Consider the following 25313-nt stretch of genomic DNA (forward strand, 5'->3'; position numbering starts at 1 on the left):
ATGGGACTGGGACTGGGGATAATGGGACTGGTTCTGGGGACCGGGGATAATGGGACTGGTCCTGGGGACTGGGGGATAATGGGACTGGTCCTGGGGACTGGGGATAATGGGACTGGTCCTGGGGACTGGGGGATAATGGGACTGGTCCTGGGGACTGGGGATAATGGGACTGGTCCTGGGGACTGGGGGATAATGGGACTGGTCCTGGGGACTGGGGGATAATGGGACTGGTTCTGGGGACCGGGGATAATGGGACTGGTCCTGGGGACTGGGGATAATGGGACTGGTCCTGGGGACTGGGGGATAATGGGACTGGTTCTGGGGACCGGGGATAATGGGACTGGTTCTGGGGACCGGGGATAATGGGACTGGTCCTGGGGACTGGGGGATAATGGGACTGGTCCTGGGGACTGGGGGATAATGGGACTGGTTCTGGGGACCGGGGATAATGGGACTGGTCCTGGGGACTGGGGGATAATGGGTCTAGTCCTGGGGACTGGGGATAATGGGACTGGTCCTGGGGACTGGGGGATAATGGGACTGGTCCTGGGGACTGGGGATAATGGGTCTGGTCCTGGGGACTGGGGATAATGGGACTGGTCCTGGGGACTGGGGGATAATGGGACTGGTCCTGGGGACTGGGGATAATGGGACTGGTCCTGGGGACTGGGGGATAATGGGACTGGTCCTGGGGACTGGGGATAATGGGTCTGGTCCTGGGGATTGGGGATAATGGGACTGGTCCTGGGGACTGGGGGATAATGGGACTGGTCCTGGGGACTGGGGATAATGGGACTGGTCCTGGGGACTGGGGGATAATGGGACTGGTCCTGGGGACTGGGGATAATGGGTCTGGTCCTGGGGATTGGGGATAATGGGACTGGTCCTGGGGACTGGGGGATAATGGGACTGGTCCTGGGGACTGGGGATAATGGGTCTGGTCCTGGGGACTGGGGATAATGGGTCTGGTCCTGGGGACCGGGGATAATGGGACTGGTCCTGGGGACTGGGGGATAATGGGACTGGTCCTGGGGATTGCGGGATAATGGGACTGGTCCTGGGGACTGGGGATAATGGGACTGGTCCTGGGGACTGGGGACTGGGGGATAATGGGACTGGTCCTGGGGATTGGGGGATAATGGGACTGGTCCTGGGGACTGGGGATAATGGGACTGGTCCTGGGGATAATGGGACTGGTCCTGGGGACTGGGGGATAATGGGACTGGTTCTGGGGACCGGGGATAATGGGACTGGTCCTGGGGACTAGGGGATAATGGGACTGGTTCTGGGGACCGGGGATAATGGGACTGGTCCTGGGGACTGGGGATAATGGGACTGGTCCTGGGGACTGGGGGATAATGGGTCTGGTCCTGGGGACTGGGGTTAATGGGACTGGTCCTGGGGACTGGGGGATAATGGGACTGGTCCTGGGGACTGGGGATAATGGGACTGTTCCTGGGGACTGGGGGATAATGGGCCTGGTCCTGGGGACTGGGGTTAATGGGACTGGTCCTGGGGACTGGGGTTAATGGGACTGGTCCTGGGGACTGGGGTTAATGGGACTGGTCCTGGGGACTGGGGGATAATGGGACTGGTCCTGGGGACTGGGGATAATGGGACTGTTCCTGGGGACTGGGGGATAATGGGCCTGGTCCTGGGGACTGGGGATAATGGGACTGGTCCTGGGGACTGGGGGATAATGGGTCTGGTCCTGGGGATAATGGGACTGGTGCTGGGGACTGGGGGATAATGGGTCTGGTCCTGGGGACTGGGGATAATGGGACTGGTCCTGGGGACTGGGGTTAATGGGACTGGTCCTGGGGACTGGGGGATAATGGGACTGGTCCTGGGGACTGGGGATAATGGGACTGTTCCTGGGGACTGGGGGATAATGGGCCTGGTCCTGGGGACTGGGGATAATGGGACTGGTCCTGGGGACTGGGGGATAATGGGTCTGGTCGAGGGGATAATGGGACTGGTGCTGGGCACAGGGGATAATGGGACTGGTGCTGGGGACTGGGGGGATAATGAGACTGGTGCTGGGGACTGGGGGGTAGTGGGACCTGTCCTGGAGACTGGGGACAATGAGACTGGTGCTGGGGACTGGGGGATAATGGGACTGGTGCTGGGGACTGGGGGGTAATGGGACTGGGGGGTAATGGGACTGGTGCTGGGGACTGGAGGGTAATGGGACTGGTGCTGGGGACTGGGGGGTAATGGGACTGGTGCTGGGGACTGGGGGTAATGGGACTGGTGCTGGGGACTGGGGGATAATGGGACTGGTCCTGGGTACGGGGGATAATGGGACTGGTGCTGGGGTCTGGGGGGGTAATGCGACTGGTCCTGGGTACGGGGGATAATGGGACTGGTGCTGGGGTCTGGGGGGGGAAATGCGACTGGTCCTGGGTACGGGGGTTAATGGGACTGCTCCTGGGTACGGGGGATAATGGTACTGGTGCTGGGGTCTGGGGGATAATGGGACTGGTTCTGGGGTCTGGGGGATAATGGGATTGGTCCTGGGTACGGGGGATAATGGGACTGGTGCTGGGGTCTGGGGGATAATGGGACTGGTCCTGGGTACGGGGGATAATGGGACTGGTGCTGGTGTCTGGGGGATCATGGGATTGATGCTGGGGTCTGGGGGACAATGGGACTGGTGCTGGGGTTGGGGATAATGGGACTGGTGCTGGGGTCTGCGGGTAATGAGACTGGTGCTGGGCTCTGGGGGATACTGAGACTGGTGCTGGGCTCTGGGGGTTAATGGGACTGGTCCTGGGGTCTGGGGGATAATGGGACTGGTCCTGGGGGATAATGGGACTGGTCCTGGGGGATAATGCGACTGGTCCTGGGTTCTGGGGAATAATGGGAGTGGTGCTGGGTATGGGGGATAATGGGACTGGTGTTGGGGTCTGGGCGATAATGGGACTGGTTCTGAGGACTGGGGATAATGGGACTGGTCCTGGGGACTGGGGGATAATGGGACTGGTCCTGGGGACTGGGGGATAATGGGACTGGTCCTGGGGACTGGGGATAATGGGACTGGTCCTGGGGACTGGGGATAATGGGACTGGTCCTGGGGACTGGGGGATAATGGGACTGGTCCTGGGGACTGGGGGATAATGGGACTGGTCCTGGGGACTGGGGGATAATGGGACTGGTCCTGGGGACTGGGGGATAATGGGACTGGTCCTGGGGACTGGGGGATAATGGGACTGGTCCTGGGGACTGGGGGATAATGGGACTGGTCCTGGGGACTGGGGGATAATGGGACTGGTCCTGGGGACTGGGGGATAATGGGACTGGTCCTGGGGGATAATGGGACTGGTCCTGGGGACTGGGGGATAATGGGACTGGTCCTGGGGACTGGGGGATAATGGGACTGGTCCTGGGGGATAATGGGACTGGTCCCGGGGACTGGGGGATAATGGGACTGGTCCTGGGGTCTGGGGGATAATGTGACTGGTGCTGGGGACTGGGCAATAATGGGACTGGTCCTGGGACTGGGGGATAATGGGACTGGTCCTGGGGACTGGGGGATAATGGGACTGGTCCTGGGGACTGGGGGATAATGGGACTGGTCCTGGGGACTGGGGGAAAACGGGTCTGGACCTGGGGACTGGGGGATAATGGGACTGGTCCTGGGGGATAATGGGACTGGTCCTGGGGACTGGGGGATAATGGGACTGGTCCTGGGTACGGGGGATAATGGGACTGGTGCTGGGTACGGGGGATAATGGGACTGGTGCTGGTGTCTGGGGGATCATGGGATTGATGCTGGGGTCTGGGGGACAATGGGACTGGTGCTGGGGTTGGGGATAATGGGACTGGTGCTGGTGTCTGGGGGATCATGGGATTGATGCTGGGGTCTTGGGGACAATGGGACTGGTGCTGGGGTTGGGGATAATGGGACTGGTGCTGGGGTCTGCGGGTAATGAGACTGGTGCTGGGCTCTGGGGGATACTGAGACTGGTGCTGGGCTCTGGGGGTTAATGGGACTGGTCCTGGGATCTGGGGGATAATGGGACTGGTCCTGGGGGATAATGCGACTGGTCCTGGGTTCTGGGGGATAATGGGAGTGGTGCTGGGTATGGGGGATAATGGGACTGGTCCTGGGGACTGGGGGATAATGGGACTGGTTCTGAGGACTGGGGGATAATGGGACTGGTCCTGGGGACTGGGGGATAATGGGACTGGTCCTGGGGACTGGGGTATAATGGGACTGGTCCTGGGGACTGGGGGATAATGGGACTGGTCCTGGGGACTGGGGGATAATGGGACTGGTCCTGGGGACTGGGGGATAATGGGACTGGTCCTGGGGACTGGGGGATAATGGGACTGGTCCTGGGGACTGGGGGATAATGGGACTGGTCCTGGGGACTGGGGGATAATGGGACTGGTCCTGGGGGATAATGGGACTGGTCCCGGGGACTGGGGGATAATGGGACTGGTCCTGGGGGATAATGGGACTGGTCCTGGCGACTGGGGGATAATGGGACTGGTCCTGGGGTCTGGGGGATAATGGGACTGGTGCTGGGTATGGGGGATAATGGGACTGGTGCTGGGGTCTGGGCAATAATGGGACTGGTCCTGGGACTGGGGGATAATGGGACTGGTCCTGGGGACTGGGGGATAATGGGACTGGTCCTGGGGACTGGGGGATAATGGGACTGTTCCTGGGGACTGGGGTTAATGTGACTGGTCCTGGGGTCTGGGAGGGTAATGCGACTGGTCCTGAGTACGGGGGATAATGGGACTGGTCCTGGGTACGGGGGATAATGGGACTGGTGCTGGGGTTTGGGGGATAATGGGACTGGTTCTGGGGTCTGGGGGATAATGGGATTGGTCCTGGGTACGGGGGATAATGGGACTGGTGCTGGGGTCTGGGGGATCATGGGATTGATGCTGGGGTCTGGGGGACAATGGGACTGGTGCTGGTGTCTGGGGGATCATGGGATTGATGCTGGGGTCTGGGGGACAATGGGACTGGTGCTGGGGTTGGGGATAATGGGACTGGTGCTGGGGTCTGCGGGTAATGAGACTGGTGCTGGGCTCTGGGGGATACTGAGACTGGTGCTGGGCTCTGGGGGTTAATGGGACTGGTCCTGGAGTCTGGGGGATAATGGGACTGGTCCTGGGGGATAATGCGACTGGTCCTGGGTTCTGGGGGATAATGGGAGTGGTGCTGGGTATGGGGGATAATGGGACTGGTGCTGGGGTCTGGGCGATAATGGGACTGGTTCTGAGGACTGGGGGATAATGGGACTGGTCCTGGGGACTGGGGGATAATGGGACTGGTCCTGGGGACTGGGGGATAATGGGACTGGTCCTGGGGACTGGGGGATAATGGGACTGGTCCTGGGGACTGGGGGATAATGGGACTGGTCCTGGGGACTGGGGGATAATGGGACTGGTCCTGGGGACTGGGGGATAATGGGACTGGTCCTGGGGGATAATGGGACTGGTCCTGGGGACTGGGGGATAATGGGACTGGTCCTGGGGACTGGGGGATAATGGGACTGGTCCTGGGGGATAATGGGACTGGTCCCGGGGACTGGGGATAATGGGACTGGTCCTGGGGTCTGGGGGATAATGTGACTGGTGCTGGGTATGGGGGATAATGGGACTGGTGCTGGGGTCTGGGCAATGATGGGACTGGTCCTGGGACTGGGGGATAATGGGACTGGTCCTGGGGACTGGGGGATAATGGGACTGGTCCTGGGGACTGGGGGATAATGGGACTGGTCCTGGGGACTGGGGGAAAACGGGTCTGGACCTGGGGACTGGGGGATAATGCGACTGGTCCTGGGTTCTGGGGGATAATGGGAGTGGTGCTGGGTATGGGGGATAATGGGACAGGTGCTGGGGTCTGGGCGATAATGGGACTGGTTCTGAGGACTGGGGGATAATGGGACTGGTCCTGGGGACTGGGGGATAATGGGACTGGTCCTGGGGACTGGGGGATAATGGGACTGGTCCTGGGGACTGGGGGATAATGGGACTGGTCCTGGGGACTGGGGGATAATGGGACTGGTCCTGGGGACTGGGGGATAATGGGACTGGTCCTGGGGGATAATGGGACTGGTCCTGGGGACTGGGGAATAATGGGACTGGTCCTGGGGGATAATGGGACTGGTCCCGGGGACTGGGGGATAATGGGACTGGTCCTGGGGTCTGGGGGATAATGTGACTGGTGCTGGGTATGGGGGATAATGGGACTGGTGCTGGGGTCTGGGCAATGATGGGACTGGTCCTGGGACTGGGGGATAATGGGACTGGTCCTGGGGACTGGGGGATAATGGGACTGGTCCTGGGGACTGGGGGATAATGGGACTGGTCCTGGGGACTGGGGGATAATGGGACTGGTCCTGGGGACTGGGGGATAATGGGACTGGTCCTGGGGACTGGGGGATAATGGGACTGGTCCTGGGGGATAATGGGACTGGTCCTGGGGACTGGGGGATAATGGGACTGGTCCTGGGGACTGGGAGATAATGGGACTGGTCCTGGGGGATAATGGGACTGGTCCCGGGGACTGGGGGATAATGGGACTGGTCCTGGGGGATAATGGGACTGGTCCCGGGGACTGGGGGATAATGGGACTGGTCCTGGGGTCTGGGGGATAATGTGACTGGTGCTGGGTATGGGGGATAATGGGACTGGTCCTGGGGACTGGGGGATAATGGGACTGGTCCTGGGGACTGGGGGATAATGGGACTGGTCCTGGGGACTGGGGGAAAACGGGTCTGGACCTGGGGACTGGGGGATAATGGGACTGGTCCTGGGGGATAATGGGACTGGTCCTGGTGACTGGGGGATAATGGGACTGGTCCTGGGGACTGGGGATAATGGGACTGGTGCTGGGGACTGGGGTTAATGTGACTGGTCCTGGGGTCTGGGGTTAATGGGACTGGTCCTGGGGATAATGGGACTGGTCCTGGGGACTGGGGGATAATGGGACTGGTCCTGGGGACTGGGGTTAATGGGACTGGTCCTGGGGACTGGGGGATAATGGGACTGGTCCTGGGGACTGGGGATAATGGGACTGGTCCTGGGGACTGGGGATAATGGGACTGGTCCTGGGGGATAATGGGACTGGTCCTGGGGACTGGTGGATAATGGGACTGGTCCTGGGGACTGGGGGATAATGGGACTGGTCCTGGGGGATAATGGGACTGGTCCTGGGGACTGGTGGATAATGGGACTGGTCCTGGGGACTGGGGGATAATGGGACTGGTCCTGGGGGATAATGGGACTGGTCCTGGGGACTGGTGGATAATGGGACTGGTCCTGGGGACTGGGGATAATGGGACTGGTCCTGGGGACTGGGGGATATTGGGACTGGTCCTGGGGACTGGGGATAATGGGACTGGTCCTGGGGACTGGGGGATAATGGGACTGGTCCTGGGGACTGGGGATAATGGGACTGGTCCTGGGGACTGGGGATAATGGGACTGGTCCTGGGGACCGGGGATAATGGGACTGGTCCTGGGGACTGGGGGATAATGGGTCTGGTCCTGGGGACTGGGGGATAATGGGACTGGTCCTGGGGAATGGGGATTATGGGACTGGTCCTGGGGACTGGGGATAATGGGACAGGTCCTGGGGACTGGGGGATAATGGGTCTGGTCCTGGGGACTGGGGATCATGGGACAGGTCCTGGGGACTGGGGGATAATGGGTCTGGCCCTGGGGACTGGGGATAATGGGACAGGTCCTGGGGACTGGGGGATAATGGGTCTGGTCCTGGGGACTGGGGGATAATGGGACTGGTCCTGGGGACTGGGGATTATGGGACTGGTCCTGGGGACTGGGGATAATGGGACTGGTCCTGGGGACTGGGGGATAATCGGACTGGTCCTGGGGACTGGGGATAATGGGTTTGGTCCTGGGGACTGGGGATAATGGGACTGGGGATAATGGGACTGGTCCTGGGGACTGGGGGATAATGGGTCTGGTCCTGGGGACTGGGGGATAATGGGACTGGTCCTGGGGACTGGGGGTTAATGGGACTGGTCCTGGGGACTGGGGATTATGGGACTGGTCCTGGGGACTGGGGGATAATGGGAGTGGTCCTGGGAACTGGGGGATAATGGGTCTGGTCCTGGGGACTGGGGATAATGGGACTGGTCCTGGGGACTGGGGGTTAATGGGACTGGTCCTGGGGACTGGGGATTATGGGACTGGTCCTTGGGACTGGGGGATAATGGGACTGGTCCTGGGGACTGGGGGTTAATGGGGCTGGTCCTGGGGACTGGGGATTATGGGACTGGTCCTGGGGATTGGGGAATAATGGGACTGGTCCTGGGGACTGGGGGATAATGGGTCTGGTCCTGGGGACTGGGGATAATGAGACTGGTCCTGGGGACTGGGGGTTAATGGGACTGGTCCTGGGGACTGGGGATTATGGGACTGGTCCTGGGGACTGGGGGATAATGGGACAGCTCCTGGGGACTGGGGATAATGGGTCTGGTCCTGGGGACTGGGGATCATGGGACAGGTCCTGGGGACTGGGGGATAATGGGTCTGGTCCTGGGGACTGGGGATAATGGGACAGGTCCTGGGGACTGGGGGATAATGGGTCTGGTCCTGGGGACTGGGGGATAATGGGACTGGTCCTGGGGACTGGGGATTATGGGACTGGTCCTGGGGACTGGGGATAATGGGACTGGTCCTGGGGACTGGGGGATAATCGGACTGGTCCTGGGGACTGGGGATAATGGGTTTGGTCCTGGGGAGTGGGGATAATGGGACTGGTCCTGGGGACTGGGGGATAATGGGACTGGTCCTGGGGACTGGGGGATAATGGGACTGGTCCTGGGGACAGGGGGATAACGGGTCTGGTCCTGGGGACTGGGGGATAATGGGACTGGTCCTGGGGACTGGGGATAATGGGACTGGGGATAATGGGACTATTCCTGGGGACTGGGGGATAATGGGTCTGGTCCTGGGGACTGGGGATAATGGGACTGGTCCTGGGGACTGGGGGATAATGGGTCTGGTCCTGGGGACTGGGGGATAATGGGACTGGTCCTGGGGACTGGGGATAATGGGACTGTTCCTGGGGACTGGGGGATAATGGGTCTGGTCCTGGGGACTGGGGATAATGGGACTGGTCCTGGGGACTGGGGGATAATGGGACTGGTCCTGGGGACTGGGGGATAATGGGTCTCGTCCTGGGGACTGGGGATAATGGGACTGGTCCTAGGGACTGGGGGATAATGGGTCTGGTCCTGGGGACTGGGGATAATGGGACTGGTGCTGGGCACAGGGGATAATGGGACTGGTGCTGGGGACTGGGGGGATAATGAGACTGTTGCTGGGGACTGGGGGGTAGTGGGACTGGTCCTGGAGACTGGGGACAATGAGACTGGTGCTGGGGACTGGGGGATAATGGGGCTGGTGCTGGGGACTGGGGGGTAATGGGACTGGTGCTGGGGACTGGGGGGTAATGGGACTGGTGCTGGGGACTGGGGGGTAATGGGACTGGTGCTGGGGACTGGGGGGTAATGGGACTGGTGCTGGGGACTGGGGGGTAATGGGACTGGTGCTGGGGACTGGGGGATAATGGGACTGGTGCTGGGGTCTGGGGGATAATGGGACTGGTGCTGGGGTCTGGGGGATAATGGGACTGGTGCTGGGGTCTGGGGGATAATGGGACTGGTCCTGGGGACTGGGGGTAATGGGACTGGTGCTGGGGACTGGGGGATAATGGGACTGGTCCTGGGTACGGGGGATAATGGGACTGGTGCTGGGGTCTGGGGGGGTAATGCGACTGGTCCAGGGTACGGGGGATAATGGGACTGGTGCTGGGGTCTGGGGGGGTAATGCGACTGGTCCTGGGTGTGGGGGTTAATGTGACTGCTCCTGGGTACGGGGGATAATGGGACTGGTGCTGGGGTCTGGGGGATAATGGGACTGGTTCTGGGGTCTGGGGGATAATGGGATTTGTCCTGGGTACGGGGGATAATGGGACTGGTGCTGGGGTCTGGGGGATCATGGGATTGAAGCTGGGGTCTGGGGGACAATGGGACTGGTGCTGGGGTCGGGGATAATGGGACTGGTGCTGGGTATGGGGGATAATGGGACTGGTGCTGGGGTCTGGGCGATAATGGGACTGGTTCTGAGGACTGGGGGATAATGGGACTGGTCCTGGGGACTGGGGGATAATGGGACTGGTCCTGGGGACTGGGGGATAATGGGACTGGTCCTGGGGACTGGGGGATAATGGGAATGGTCCTGGGGACTGGGGGATAATGGGACTGGTCCTGGGGACTGGGGGAAAATGGGACTGGTCCTGGGGACTGGGGGATAATGGGACTGGTCCTGGGGGATAATGGGACTGGTCCTGGGGACTGGGGGATAATGGGACTGGTCCTGGGGTCTGGGGGATAATGGGACTGGTGCTGGGTATGGGGGATAATGGGACTGGTGCTGGGGTCTGGGCGATAATGGGACTGGTCCTGGGGACTGGGGGATAATGGGACTGGTCCTGGGGCCTGGGGGATAATGGGACTGGTCCTGGGGACGGGGTATAATGGGACTGGTCCTGGGGACTGGGGATAATGGGACTGGTCCTGGGGACTGGGGGGTAATGGGACTGGTTCTGGGGTTAATGGGACTGGTCCTGGGGATGGGGATATAATGGGACTGGTCCTGGGGTCAGGGGGGACAATGGGACTGGTCCTGGGGACGGGGCGGTGGGGGAGGGGGGGGGGGAATAATGGGACTGGTCGATAATGGGGCTGGTCGTTAGGATGGGAGACAAATGCGACTGGTGCTGCGGATAGAACCTAATGGGGCTGGTAGCTCAGGCGGAGAATAGAGTGGGAAAGGGCTATTCCGGAGTGGTTGGACCAGATAGCAACAAAATTGGTGCTTAGTGGAAAAGATTAGCATTGTGAGGAGATTGACACTGACTGATTGAAAGTAAATTGTGACACTGGCTCACATCTGTTTCCGTGCATTCATTACAAATAAGGAATGTCATTGTTGGAATCACTTTGTGTTTGGTCCTGACACCCCAGTGTGCTACACTGTCAGAGGTGCCATACTTTGGGTCAGATGTAAACTGAGGCTGCAGCACAGTTGGCTGTAAAAGATTTTGTGGTGCTATTTTGAAGAAGAGCGAGAGAGCTCCCCTGGTCCTTGGCACAGGTTGGCACAGCCAAGGGCAGTGGCAGGGTGGACCCTCTGGGGAACCATAGTGGGGGGCAGGGTTTGAGTTATGTTACTTTCGGGGGTGGGGGGTGGGTTAGAGGGTGAGAGAGAGTAGTGAGCCCCAATCTGTGGTTCGGGGGTGGTGGAGAGCACCGATGCCGATGCTGTGGTATGGTGGGTTGGGGGAGATGCTGATGCCTGTGGGGAGAGCCCTCAATTCTAGTGGTGGGGTCCCTGTATCCTTACAGGGGTGGGGCGGGGGGCGGGGTTACTTTCTGTGCCCTGATCTCTGTGAAGCTGGCCATGCCAGCTCCAGCAGGCCCCACCCTGCCACAGTGAACCATGCCCAGTGTTTTATTTTCAGTGAGGCTCCAGTTCTGACCTAAAATCCCAGCTGTGCCACTGGAAAGGTGCACGTCGCGTCTCAGTCAGAGCTTGACACTCTGGAAAAAATATGGGAAAATCCTGCCCAATATCTCTTCCCTGACGATCCCTCGCATTTTCTCTCCATGAGTTTATCTTCCTCCTCGCTGCATCCACGGTTGTCTTTCAGTTATGTATTCCTATCCCCTACTCATCTACTTTCTTGGGCTGTGCCAGGATGTTTGCAACTTTGGCACCCTATTTGTCCCTAGATAAATTTCCAGCTCCATATTGTCTCCATCACAAAGGCTGCCTAATTCGCTGGGGGAGCAGGGAGGTGAGCGGGTGGTGAAGATCAAGGAGAAATGGGAAGCAGAGTTGGGAAGGGAGATCAATTGGGCAGTATGGAGTGAGGCACAACAAAGGCTAAATGGGACCTCCTCTTGTGCAAGAATGAGCCTGATACAGTTTAAGGTAGTGAACAGGGTGCATATGATACAAATAGTATCTCGCACTAAATATAAACTTTTCTGTTCAAAATGTCAAACTAGCACAGAATTTTCTATTGCACCAACTCTCAACATAAAATTGACTTTTGAAAAGCAGTCAGTACTCTGATTAGGTTAATACTCCTGATAGTCTCTGTAGCGCACAATGACTTACGAGAGACGAGAAGTGATTAAGTCGATCCAGGCTTTATTAAGCGATGTTTGTCCCCAGCAGCTCAGCAACAGAATGAAGCTGCGGGGAGAAGCTCAGGTTCTTATGCTCCGCCTTCAGGGCGGAGCCAGAAGTCGGCAAATCCAACCAGGACCCGGGATCTGTCAGCCAATAGCACCTCGGCTTCGCAGGTCCCACATGACCCCTAATACATACCACCACAGTCTCTGACTGCTTTCTGGTTGCATGATCACCACAATACATTTCCAAATATCTTTGAAAATCATCTAGAGAAATGGAAACTAAAAGCAAGTATTCCTAATAACTTATTTTCTTGGTTCGATCTTCATAGGACTCAAAACAACATCTATTTAAACCCAAATCTAATTAGCCCGATGGGATGCGAGTAATGGAATGGAACAGCTCAACCCATTGAGCTCTTCCAAATGTTTGGAATGATCTGCGAGACATGTCCCTAAGAGCAAAGAGCATCTTGTAATTGCAGGGATGATCCAATTGATGCTTGTTAAACCACTGTGAACATAGAAAGGCAATGATTTCTGTATACCAGTGCCTTTAGAATTGTCTTTTTTTGTTCTGTGTAATCCTCAGGAAAAGAATGCGCTACCTGACTTCTTGATCATGCAGTCACCCAACAAAGAAATTCACTAAGTAATTCATAAGAGACAAAAATACTTTTGCCACCTTCTGCATCATTTAAAATGTAAATTTGAAAATTTGATTCTTGGAGATTTTTTCATTCAAAAGATTATTGGAAATTATCACGATGTTTCAAATGTGAAGGATACCACTGAAAGCGAGAAATACAGTGTTATGTAATATATGTTAGCATTTATTTGTTTTATTGCAGAAATGTTATTGAGTTTCTAAAACTAGTGAAATCTTTGTATAAAAAAGAATCCCCTGGAAATGACTGTCATTGGATTATGGTGAATGGTATATAACATGGAAGCCTTATGCTTAAGTAGTTGGGTGCCTTTTATGTATGAAGCTTGGGCTTAGAATAATAAGTGTTCAGAATTGTAACAATGTGTTCTCGAGGCAGCCCAAGGGCTGGTTTAGCACAGTGGGCTTGAAATGCAGAACAAGGCCAGCAGCGCGGGTTCAATTCCCACACCAGCCTCCCCGAACAATTGCCGGAATGTGGCGACTAGGGGCTTTTCACAGTAACTTCATTGAAGCCTACTTGTGACAATAAACGATTATTATTAGTAGTATTATATAAAATTAAATGGGATCTACAAAGACCTGACTGCTGGGTAGGTTATAATCCGCGAGGTCATGCTGGGATTGCCAATTGGTGGCTGAGTGATGGGCAGCTTTATGCTGCTGTTATGTCACGTTAGACATGAACCTGATTGATGGGACCTAGGAGAGCTTCATCCAATACCAACCAAGGAGTCAGTCCTGTTCCTGTCAGTATTTGAATTTGGTAACACTATGATACAGATGTGTTTGTCTCCAGGATTGCTCGAGTGACCAGTGCAAAGGTTGCACCTTACACCACTAGTTACAGAATCTTTCTGTCTGAAAAAAGTGGAGTAGGAACAGACCAATCAACATCCAACCCGCCACCCTGGCTATTTACATTTTTGAGATACAAACATTTAGATGTATAATTTCTACAACAGGAGTCTGCTTCATTTTTCACAGTGTGCTGGCTGATGGCAACTGGACATTCTTGACTTCCAAGCCCAAGAAATGGCAACCTTCCTGAAATCAGGATCTCTAGTAACAGCTGATTGGCTCAATTCTGTGGAGGGCCGGGAACATCTGGCCAGTATTTTGCGCAGAAACAAGAGGAAAATATTTGGTAAGTAAAAATTTATCCTCCTCAAAAACCTGAAGGGAAACACACAAAGGACAGGCATATATCTGACTATCTGTCTTCACAGAAAGATGTGAAAAAAGGCTGGGAAGGATTAATTGGTTTGTTAAAACTCCAGATTCGTGGATTTAGTCTGTTTAATTCCTTTCCACAATTTCCTTTCCCAAGGGTAGGTGGTGTTTACTGCTTGTCACATTTTAATATCCTCATTGCAATTTTTATATTCAAGAGGACATGGGGTGGTCGCGGGGCTGGGGGGGTGAAAAGAGGGAAAATCTGTACAGACTGTATAGTTGATTATTGGGAAGTATGTTTCCCGGGGTGTTTATTTGCTGTAATCTGTTTTTTTTTTTTAAATTTAGAGTACCCAATTATTTTTTCCAATTAAGGGGCAATTTAGCGTGGCCAATCCACCTACCCTGCACATCTTTGGGTTGTGGGGGTGAAACCCACGCAGACACGGGGAGAATGTGCAAACTCCACACGGACAGTGATCCAGGATCGGGATATGAACCCGGCTCCTCAGCGCCGTAGGCAGCAGTGCTAACCACTTCGCCACCGTGCTGCCCATAATCTGTTTTGATACATGTTTGTAATACAATACATTTTTTTTAAAAAGAGGACATGGGGTGGCAAGTGGTTAGCACTGCTCCCTCACAACGCCAGGGACCTCGATTCAATTCTGGCTTGGGTGACTGTCCATGTGGGGTTCGCACGTTCTCTCTGTGGGTTTCCGCCGGGTGCTCCGGTTTTCTCCCACAGTCCAAAGATGCGCAGGTTAGGTGGATTGGCTAAATTTGCCCCTTAGTGTCCAACGGTTAGGTGGGGGTACGGGGATAGGGCGGGCAGTGGGCCAAGGTAGAGTACTCTTTTGGAGTACAGATCTGATGGGCCGAATGGCCTTCTGCACTGTGGAGATTCTGTGAGGACAAGAGGACATACACACATATAAATATACAGTGGGAATGAGTACAGTACAGACAGCTGGTTTGGTTTAACTTTGTTGTGTGCAAGTTTCCATCCATTCAAATCCCATTTTTGGTGCATTTGTTCTGGAATTGATACCAGCTCTTTAGTTCATTAGATGTGTCATTGCTGTTTGTGGTTTTGCCTGACAAACTGGCATCACTATGATAGTTCAAGTTTGGGAACATTTTGAGTAATTGAAGAAAGATTTATTTTTCCAAAGCATGGATTGATGGAACCTAGACTTGCATTATCTGTTACCAATCAAGAGTCAGTTCTGTTCTTGTCAGGATTTGACCTTGGCAACACTATTAAAGAAATGTGTTCGTCTCCAGGATTGCTTGAGCGACCAGTGCTCCCCCCACAGGTTGCACCTGACACCGCTAGTTACAAGATCTTTCTGTCTGGGAAGAGTGGCGTAGGGAAAACAGCAGCAGTTGCAAAGTTTGCCGGCCTAGAAATTTCCAGTGTTCATCATGAGACCACAGGTGAAGCTACAGACTATATCAGCTTTAAGTATGTATGTATACTAAAGTGTCCATACTGGCTATATGCATGTGTCTATACATGTATATTCTATATTTGGGGCAGCACGGTGGCGCAGTGGGTAGCACTGCAGCCTCACGGCGCCGAGGTCCCAGGTTCGATCCCGGCTCTGGGTCACTGTCCGTGTGGAGTTTGCACATTCTCCCCGTGTTTGCGTGGGTTTTGCCCCCACAACCCAAAGATGTGCAGGGTAGGTGGATTGAACACGCTAAATTGTCCCTTAATTAGAAAAATGAACTGAGTACTCTATTTTATAAATAATATATTCTATATTTATATATGGCACTATTTCTGTATTGGCTGTGTATATGTGTTGATGCAGTATTCTGTTATATATGTACGTGTACACAGTACTGCTCTGGCTGTGGGTATGTGTGTTCTATAAAATCACTAAAGCAAAAACAATATCTCGGATTCCAGTGAAGGATTTATCTATTTTTTTAAGATAAAACCTCTTAATTGTCTTAAATGCAGGAATTCAGACAAGGACAGTTTATTGGCCAGCAAAGCTGGTGGAGAACGGTCGAGTGATCATGTTTCGTTTTCAGTTCTGGGACTGCGGTGAGGCCTCACTGAAGAAGTTTGACCACATTCTTGCTGTAAGAAAGCATCAAAAACATTGTATAAAGAAATGTACAGATTGAGTGTTGTAGGTGCATTCCTCATGTCATGGCCAAATAGGACAAGCAATTGCCAAACAACAACCAAACAAAACTCAGTAACTGGAAATGTATTCTGAGGACTGTCTCCTTCCTCATGTCCGTAAATAATTATCTAGTTTAGTGCATCTATTGTGAGATGCTAATCTCTTCTTTCATTCCCTCATTCAGTCTGCATAATGGTCGGCATGGTGGCTCAGTGGTTAGCACTGCTGCCTCACAGCGCCAGGGACCCGGGTTCAATTCCCACCTTGCGTCATTGTTTGTCTGGAGTTTGTACGCTCTGCCCGTGTCAGCGTTGGTTTCCTCCTGGTGCTCCGGTTTCCTCCCACAGTCCAAAGATTTGCTGATTAGGTGGATTGGCCACACTAAAATTGCCCCTTAGTGCCCAGGGATTTGCAGGTTAGGCTACGGGGTTATGGTAATAGGGTGTGGCAGACATGGATAAAGTGCTTATTCGAAGAGTCGGTGTAGATTCGATGGGCCGAATGGCCTTCTTCTGCATTGTAGGGATTCTATGACATAACCTCTTTCAATGGAATCCCACCAGCACACATGACTCCTATGGGAGTCTTTGGGGACTATATTACAATTCTTCTTAGTGCAAAAACTTAGTGGGTACAGACACACCCATATGTGACCCCAGATTTGATTCTGGGTTTCTGTTGAATCAATTCATCTCACCGGGGATGATTATAATAAAGGCAAAATACTATGGATGCTGGAAGTCCAAAATAGAAACAGAAAATGCTGGATAAACTCAAGAGGTCTGGCAGCATCTGTGGAGAGAGAAACTTCTTCAGCAGAAGAATTATGCAAACTCGAAATGTTAACCCAGTTTCTTTCGTCACAGATGCTGCCAGACCTGCTGAGTTTTCCCAGCATTTTCTGCTTTTCTTTCAGCAGGGATGGTTGTTGGTTCTCTAAAATTGACCATAACGTTGTTGGGCTAGCGAGAGGATAAATCGATCCGTTTTTGCTGCTAATTGCAATTCAGTGACCCTGCTGAACAATGAAAATGTGGAGTGTTGGATGAGAACAGGATTAGATGTGCTTAAAGGTGTGTGTAACACCATTCAAGTGCCTCCCAGCATTCACTGTATAGATTCACATATGAAACTTGGCCATCAGTCAAGAGATTGGCTGCATCTTGGAGATGGTTGATGCTCATACAACCATATCCTACCAGGTGTCAGCAGCTTTGAAAGGGGAAAATTTACTTTGAAGGCATAATATCTTATACCCATTGTTTGAGGACATGTGCCTACTATTCCCCACATAAGGGGCAATTTTAGCGTGGCCAATCCACTTACCCGGCACATCTTTGAGTTGTGGGCATGAGACCCGTGCAGACACAGGGAGATTGTGCAAACTCCACACAGACAATGACCCGGGGCTGGGATCGAATCAGGGTCCTCAGCGCCTGGGGCAGCAGGGTAGCACAGTGGTTAGCACTGTTGCTTCACAGCGCCAGGGAGAAGGGTTCAATTCCTGGCTTGGGTCACTGTCTGTGCGCAGCCTGCACGTTCTCCCGTGTCTGCGTGGGTTCCCTCCGGTGCTCCGGATTCCTCCCACAAGTCCTGAAAGAAGTGCTTGTTAGGTAAATTGGACATTCTGAATTCTCCCTCAGTGTACCCGAACAGGCGTCGTAGTGTGGTGACTAGGGGATTCTCACAGTAACTTCATTGCAGTGTTAATGTAAACCTACGTGTCACACTAATAAAGATTATTATAACCACTGTGCCACTGTGCTGGCCCTCACTTGTACTGATATATAATTCTGATTCCAGCAGTGCAAAAGTACCTACTGGGGCCAATTGTCATGGGAAATGGGAGATGAAACTCCAAGAAAACTCGGCCCAAATTGTTTCAATGCGCTTCTGTTGGCTCATTATCTACCCAGTGAATCACATAGCACAGGAGGAAGCCTTTCAGCCCATTGTGAATGTACCAGCTTTTAAAAGGGCTAACCAATTAGTCCCACTCCCCTGTTCTTTCCATGTAGCCCTCTACATTTCTCCTTTTTAGGTATATATTCAATTCCCTTTACTACTACCTGATACAACTAAATCTGCTTCCACCATCTCTTCAGAGAGTACATTCCAGACCTTCACAACTCTGACTAAAAAAGAAATTCTCAAATTTCTTTATCAAACCTCCTTTACACCTCTCTCTGCTTTGACGCATGACCAAAGTGTGGTGCCCAGTATTGACAATACTCTACTTGAGGCTTAATCAGTGATTTATAACAGTTTAACAATACGCCTTTGCTTTTGTACACCGTGCCTCTATTTAATTATTTTTAATAAATTTAGAGTACCCAATTCATTTTTCCAATTAAGGGGCAATTTAGCTTGTTCAATCCACCTACCCTGCACATCTTTAGGTTGTGGGGGCGAAACCCATGCAAACACGGGGAGACTGTGCAAATTTAACGGGGTTTTAAATTCCCTTGCCCATGTTTGTAATGGAAACTACCAGATTGGTTATTGAGATGAGAGGGTTGTACAATGAGGACCGACTGAATAGAATGGGCCTCTACTCACTGGAATTTAAAAGAATGAGACATGATCTCATTGAAGCAAATAAGATTCTTTTTTTAAAATATTTTGATTCTCCATTTTCACATTTTCTTCAAAATTTACACCCCACCAACAAACCGTAAACGGTAACAAATACAATGTAAATCACCCTACCAACAACAGCGATCTCATCCTCCCACCACCCCCCAAACAATATGACAATAGAAGCATCAAATAAAACAAAACCTCCCAAGGAAAGAAAAAGGAATCGGGAATCGCCTATGGTCACCATTGACATATATAGTCCACTCCCCCCCCCCCCCCTTAATATTCAAAGCCATCCAATCCCCGAAAGAGTACTGTGAATGACACCCATGAATTGTAGACCCCCACCACCACCACACACAGATTCCTCCCCTCCACTTCCTCATGTAAACTCCTCCTCCCAGCCTCGGTTCCTTCCCCCAACTTTTCACCCCGGCTAGACTCACCGAAACCTGTTCTACCAGGCTCCAATGGTTGCAGCCCCTCCCCCAACCTCACTCCTGTTCACTGGCCGACTTAAACCAGCCAGCGTGGAGGCCCCCGCCCGGGTCTCCTTCTCCCTTGCCTGGTCCCAGGAAAACAAAGAAATCCCCTTTAACACACAACCTCAGCATATAGACCCAAGCCCCAAAGAACCATCATTGCAAATGAACGTCCCAACTCTTCCCGTGTCCAAATATGCAGTGTCGACTCATTTAGTACATACACCAGCACGCAGTGGAAAAAAAAAAAGTTACGTGAGGCTACATCGGTACAAGACCCACTCTCAGTCCCATTTCTCAATTCTGCCACAGTCCTTCTGCCTTCCGCCGCTTCCGCCGTCCCAAAATAAAAGTCCTTGGATTTGTTGGTCACCCTCAACTTCGCTGGATACAGTATGCATCACTGCACTTTGCTGTTGTACAGTGCCTTCACCCGGTTGAAGGCCACCCACCTCCTCGCCAACTCCACCGTAAAGTTCTGATATATGCGTATACCTGCACGACCCGCTTCTGCTTTGCCCAGCACAGGACCTTCTCCTTCACACTGTACCGACAGAAACAAACAGTTACCACTCTTGGCAGCTCACACGCCTTTGGTATAGGCCTCCACGACCTATGAGCCCGATCCAGTTCGTATCGAGAGGGAACGTCCCCCTCCCCCAATAGCTCCGCCAACATCGTGGCAAAATAATCCGTCGGCCTCGGCCTTCCACCCCTTCGGGCAGTCCCATGATCCTCAGATTCTGCCGCCTGGATCTGTTTTCCACGTCTTCCATTTTGGCTCGCAGACCCTTGTTAGTCTCTATCACCCTCTGCAGCTCCTTCCCCATCGCGATGAGTTGATCACTGTGCTGCGATAATGCTTCTTCCACTTCCTTCAGTGTCTCACCTTGCTCCCGCACCTCCGTCGCTGCGCTCGATACCGCCCCCCTCACCGGGGCAATCGCCTCCTCCACCGGCACTTTCAATACCGCCTCCATCTCCTTCATCGCTTCCATGTGCTTTGTGAACTGTTTTTCCAAGTTCCACGGCCATCACCGTGGTCATTTCTTCTGCTGTGAGCCCTGATGCCCCAGCCTCCGCTTTCCTTACAGTTCCCGCGCTGACTTTTCCACTCACCGGCGGACTTTCATTAACCCCTTTTTCACGGCCGCTTTGTTCCCAAACTTGGATATTTCTCCTCACCGCCTTCTTACAGCTTTTTCAGCATCCATTGCCCCTGGGACCGGGCGTTAAAACCCCGAAAATCCCATTCCCGAGCGGGAGCCCTCCAGTTTGCAGCTGCCTCCCGCCCGCCGTCACCGGAAGTCGGTTCAGGAGTCTTTAAGGAAAACATGTAAGCCTTTCTACGGCCTATTTTCGGAGGAGCTGTTTCCCCATGGCTGGAAAGACTGTAACTAGGGGGCACAGTCCTGGAGTAAAGGATCATCCATTTAGGACTTGGATGCGTAGAAATGCTTGCACTTATCAGTTGTGAACATTTGTGACTCTCTACCCCAGAGAGCTGTGGATACTTGGTTGGCATGCAGTATTCCAAGCTGGGATTGATAGATTTTTCAACTCTAAGGGAATCGAGGGATATGGGGATCAGTTGGGAAAGTGAAGTTGAGGCTGAAAATCAGCCATAATGTAATTGAATGGCTTATGTTTTAATGTTTAGTTGAGGCGCTGCAGCAAAATGTCTGCAAGAGTGTAATTACATAGGAACCATGGAAACAGGCTTGGGGGACTATTCCTATCCCTCTTCCTTGGAATATTCTTTCACCAGCAGTAATGCTGCAATGCAGAAGGGTATTGACTGAGACTGAGTAGACCATTGTATGTACTGTTTGCAGTGAGCAGTTCTTGAATCATTTGTTTTATTGCCCTCAGGCCTGCAAAGACAAGGCTGACGCCATCTTGTTCCTTTTCTCCTTCACTGATCGGTCATCGTTCGACGATTTACCCAGTCAAATGTCGCGGATCATGCATGATTCCGAGAAGATTGTTAAAATTGTTATTGGCACAAAGTATCCTTTAATTATCAAAGAATTTCAGATTTGAACTTCAGATAACTGCTGATATTGAAAAACTTGAATGTGTCTCAGATTATAAAATCAGTCACAGTTATATATTAGATATTTTACTGATTTATTTTCTTTCTTGATTTTAACTTGAAAGTATTTAACCAAACTTGTATTTTCAGCATGCTGTCCAATTAGTTGTTGAAGGATTTACTAAGTTTAAAAATGGTGTACATTCACCTCTGGCAAGGACACTTGCACATTAAAATGTAAGTTTTACCTTCCAGTTCTTAAACACAAACTCTTGCTGGGAATTAACAGCCCTAAGGTGGCCTTTTTTCACCCTGAGCGCTTGACTGTGGAGGCATCACAACAAAGCTTCATTTTATCCTAATCCAATGTCAATACTTGTTCTTTCCAGGAAGAGACACTGGATAGCAATCAGCAATAGGAATCCAGCTGATTTTGTTTTTTCTTTCCTTAGCCTGGGTGCACTACCACTGCTTATAGGCTTTCAATGTCTTTTCAATTTATTTTTCTCCTTGAAGGAGCTCACAGTTTCATATTGGTTTTAAATAACTTCTGGACTGTATTGATATTATGAGCTATAGAATTGTAGGGGAAGGTAAATGTAACCTTTAGATAGTTTCTGTTTATATAGGTATAAATATCACTCGATATCCACCCATTTTCTCTAACTGAATGTGTACAGATTTGACCAATATATGCACACAGATGTCACTGAGCGGGAACTTCGTGATTTCCAGAGGACATGGCATCTGCCCGTCTTCAAAATAAAGAGTGTCAATGGTCCACGGTTGTCAGATGGAAAGACTCTTGATGGCAAAGCAGGGCTGCTGGAGGTAGAGCACATACTGAATGGTGTGGCTGAACAGCTCTGGTACCAGGATCAAGTGACAGCAGGACTTGTCCCTCCATCACATCACCATTGAGAGCCTTTAAACCCTTGCTGAGGTAACTACAGCCTCTTCCCCCTAGAGCACGGTCTTAATCTATGTCTACGTGCAAACCCTGGACCATGTGTGCTGGGTTGGTACCACAACCATTGCCATGCGCCTACTTCTGCAGTTTCACAATTAACAGCCAGAGTGTGAAGGTTTTTCACAGTTTCTCAGCTGGTAACATTCAGCAAGAGGTCTGGGGAAGAGAAGTGCTTCAACTCAAGGCAACAACATGACTTAAAATCTGTTCAGCATGGGTGAATGTCTGAGCTGCCACAGACCGTCTACAACACTTAGCCAACTGCTAACTGCAGGGTGAACTATCATGACTAGAAGGCGGGTGCTCTCGGTTTCTGTGCATTTTTGGACCAAACCATATTTATTGGATGGGTTAGGTTCATGTGCAGTTGGCATGTTCTAGACTTATGCAACCTAATTTAAAAGTACAGGGATTCTAATTAAAAACCAGCCAGGAGTAAAGGTTGCAATCTCTGGAAAAATTAGCAATCTTTACACTACCTGCATGGAAATGTAAAGGTTTTATACTGAGATGGATCCAAGGTACATAGTGCCACTGGGCTTTAGTCCTGACTTTGAGATCAGTGATTGGCATAACCCAGGGGTGCACAGCAATTAACAGAGTCCTAAGTGTACAATCACAGATTGCTGATCAAGACAAATAAAGTAAAATAGGTTGGCAAAAAGGCTACTCTTTCCAAGCGTATTGATTGTTCGATAATTTTTGTTCCATTTCACCCCCTTCCTCCTGAGGGGATGAGCTCTTGTTGGGGAGTGAGGCCACAGCAAGTGGGCCATAACTCATCCAAGGGACTCTCCTGCCTATGGGAGCTTGACGACTGAGTGTTGCTCGGACCTTTAACAACAGAGGGCATCATAGCACAACTTGAACATGTTCAATGTCTACACATTGATACCACTGGGTAGCAGGATGTGGAACTTTGACTGATTACCCCCACCAGAGTCTTTTGATCCTGGGCATGGGTCAGCTAACTCAACACAGACCAGGATCAATCCTAGGATTTTCTGCTTGAACAAGCTTGGTAAAGGCTTTCAATCTCTGCTGCACAGGAATCAGCTCTCCCTATGGCAAAGGGTTTTCAAATGAGTATTTTATCACTCAACAGCTGGCGCTTAACCTCTTGTTGAAAAGTTAATGCCTGCCTTTCATAGCTTAACAGCTTTAAATGAATATTGCAGAGACTAGCATATGTTACTTGATATTTAATCTCATTATATTTCCTAGCTGAAACATTATGATCAATTTAAGTTGCTTTGCAAATATTTGAGAAGGGATCAGTGTGCAAGGAATGTGCACATTGCAGGAAATAGCACCCAGTCCTGTGAAACTACAGATGGTGATCTAATGATATTTAAAAAGGGGTCAGATGACCGTTAAGACCCTGAGTGAATGTTCACTCAGAAGTGTCACCATGGCTTCGAGCTGCCAGGAAATCCTGGTCAGGGGAGCTGGTCATTTCTAGTCTCCCTTAAATGGGTGTAGTTGCAATAGGTAAAGCTAAAAGCAGCTTTATATCTCATTTTTCATTACTACTTTTGGATATGTTTAACCTTGAGGCTTCTTTAACTTCAATGCTTTGCTGCTGCCTTTGCTCAGTAAATTTAACTGATTCTGAAATAAATTGCCCCATTGTCCTCTCCCACCCTCTTTCAACCCCCAGGCTCATAATCTGTGTCTGCCCTACTGGATTTCCTGCTCTCTCAAACAATTCAACTGTCTATAATCAGTGCAATAAACTCACTTATTCAGTGCTAATGACGCATAACCATGGAACCGTGGCCTACTACTGACTTCATCAGCTGGGTAGGGCAGGTATCCTGTCCCTCTATGTAGGCTGGAGATGAATATTGGGCTGCAGAGAGTCAGAAGTAAAGGATTTGTGCACTAAGATTTTATTCACTCGAAGAAACATTTCTGTTAAGTATTTATTTAAGTGTACTATTGCTTCACCTGCTCTCCCAAATAATTCAATTGTCTATAATCAGTGCAATAATCTCACTTATTCAGTGCTAATGACGCATAACCATGGAACCATGGCCTACTACTGATTTCATCAGCTGTGTAGGGCAGATATCCTGTCCCACTATTTAGGCTGGAGATAAATATTGGGCTGCAGAGAGTCAGAAGTAAAGGATTTGTGCACAAAGATTTTATTCACTCGAGGAAACATTGATGTTAATAAGTATTTATTTAAATATGCTACTGCTTCACCATCAACTCAAAATATTCTTTATCACTGAATAGTTCCACACAAGTGCTGGGTGTCAATGACCATCTCCCCATGATATTCAGCATCATTACCATCACTGAATTCCTCCAATCATCAATATCCTGGGGTGTACCATTGACCAGAGGTTTAAATGGACCAGCTAGACGGAGAGGGTAAGGTAAGGTAAAGTCACCATATTCGCAGATGACCATAGGCTGCACTCCCCTTTGAGGGATGATTTAACCTGAGGATCACCACACCTCAGGCAAGGATAGTGTAGCGGTAATGTCACTGGACTAGCAAACCAGAGGCCCAGGCTAATGCTCTTGAGACATGGATTCAAATCCTGTGGCAGCTGGTAGAATTGAATTCAATTAAGAAATCTGGAATATAAAACTAGTCTCAGTGACAACATGACAACGATCTTCGATTGTTGTAAAAACCCATCTGGTTTGCTAATGCCCCTCAGGAAGGAAATCTATCATCCTTACCAAGTCTGGTCTATGTATCACTCCAGAGAATAGCAATGGGTTGACTCTTAACTGTCTTGTGCAATGGCCTAGCAAGTCACTCAGTTCAAGGGCAATTAGAAATGGGCAACAAATGCTGGCCTTGCCAGCGATGCCTACATCCCATGAGAACATTCAGAAAAAATATTTATAAATATTGTGGATCATTCTGTGATGAGCAACTTATATCCTAATTCCCCAAAGCCTGCCCAAGGCATAAAAAATACGTTGGAATACTCTCCACTTGCCTGGATGAGTGCAGCTCAATGTAACAAAGAAATCCACTTGATTGGCACCCCATTCACCAACTTAAATATTAACTCCATTGATCACTTGCATACA

At 51.4% G+C, this 25313-nt stretch overlaps 1 protein-coding gene across 2 annotated transcripts in view; it reads left to right on the forward strand.

The window, feature by feature from the left end:
- Positions 1 to 22918, forward strand: part of cplane2 (ciliogenesis and planar polarity effector 2) — a 29804-nt gene extending 6886 nt beyond the window's left edge. Inside the window, exons 2-6 of one of the 2 annotated variants that reach the window (XM_072478281.1) lie at positions 13854 to 14013; positions 15330 to 15482; positions 16015 to 16139; positions 21121 to 21257; positions 21964 to 22918. In XM_072478281.1, the coding sequence (XP_072334382.1) occupies positions 13902 to 14013; positions 15330 to 15482; positions 16015 to 16139; positions 21121 to 21257; positions 21964 to 22204 (768 nt within the window). In that variant the 5' untranslated portion in view covers positions 13854 to 13901 and the 3' untranslated portion in view covers positions 22205 to 22918. The remainder of the gene's footprint in view (positions 1 to 13853; positions 14014 to 15329; positions 15483 to 16014; positions 16140 to 21120; positions 21258 to 21963) is intronic. The other variant, XM_072478283.1, reaches the window with a different exon arrangement.
- Positions 22919 to 25313: the final 2395 nt, after the last annotated feature.

Source organism: Scyliorhinus torazame, chromosome 16 (genome assembly GCF_047496885.1).
Source record: "Scyliorhinus torazame isolate Kashiwa2021f chromosome 16, sScyTor2.1, whole genome shotgun sequence".
Lineage (NCBI taxonomy): Eukaryota > Metazoa > Chordata > Chondrichthyes > Carcharhiniformes > Scyliorhinidae > Scyliorhinus > Scyliorhinus torazame.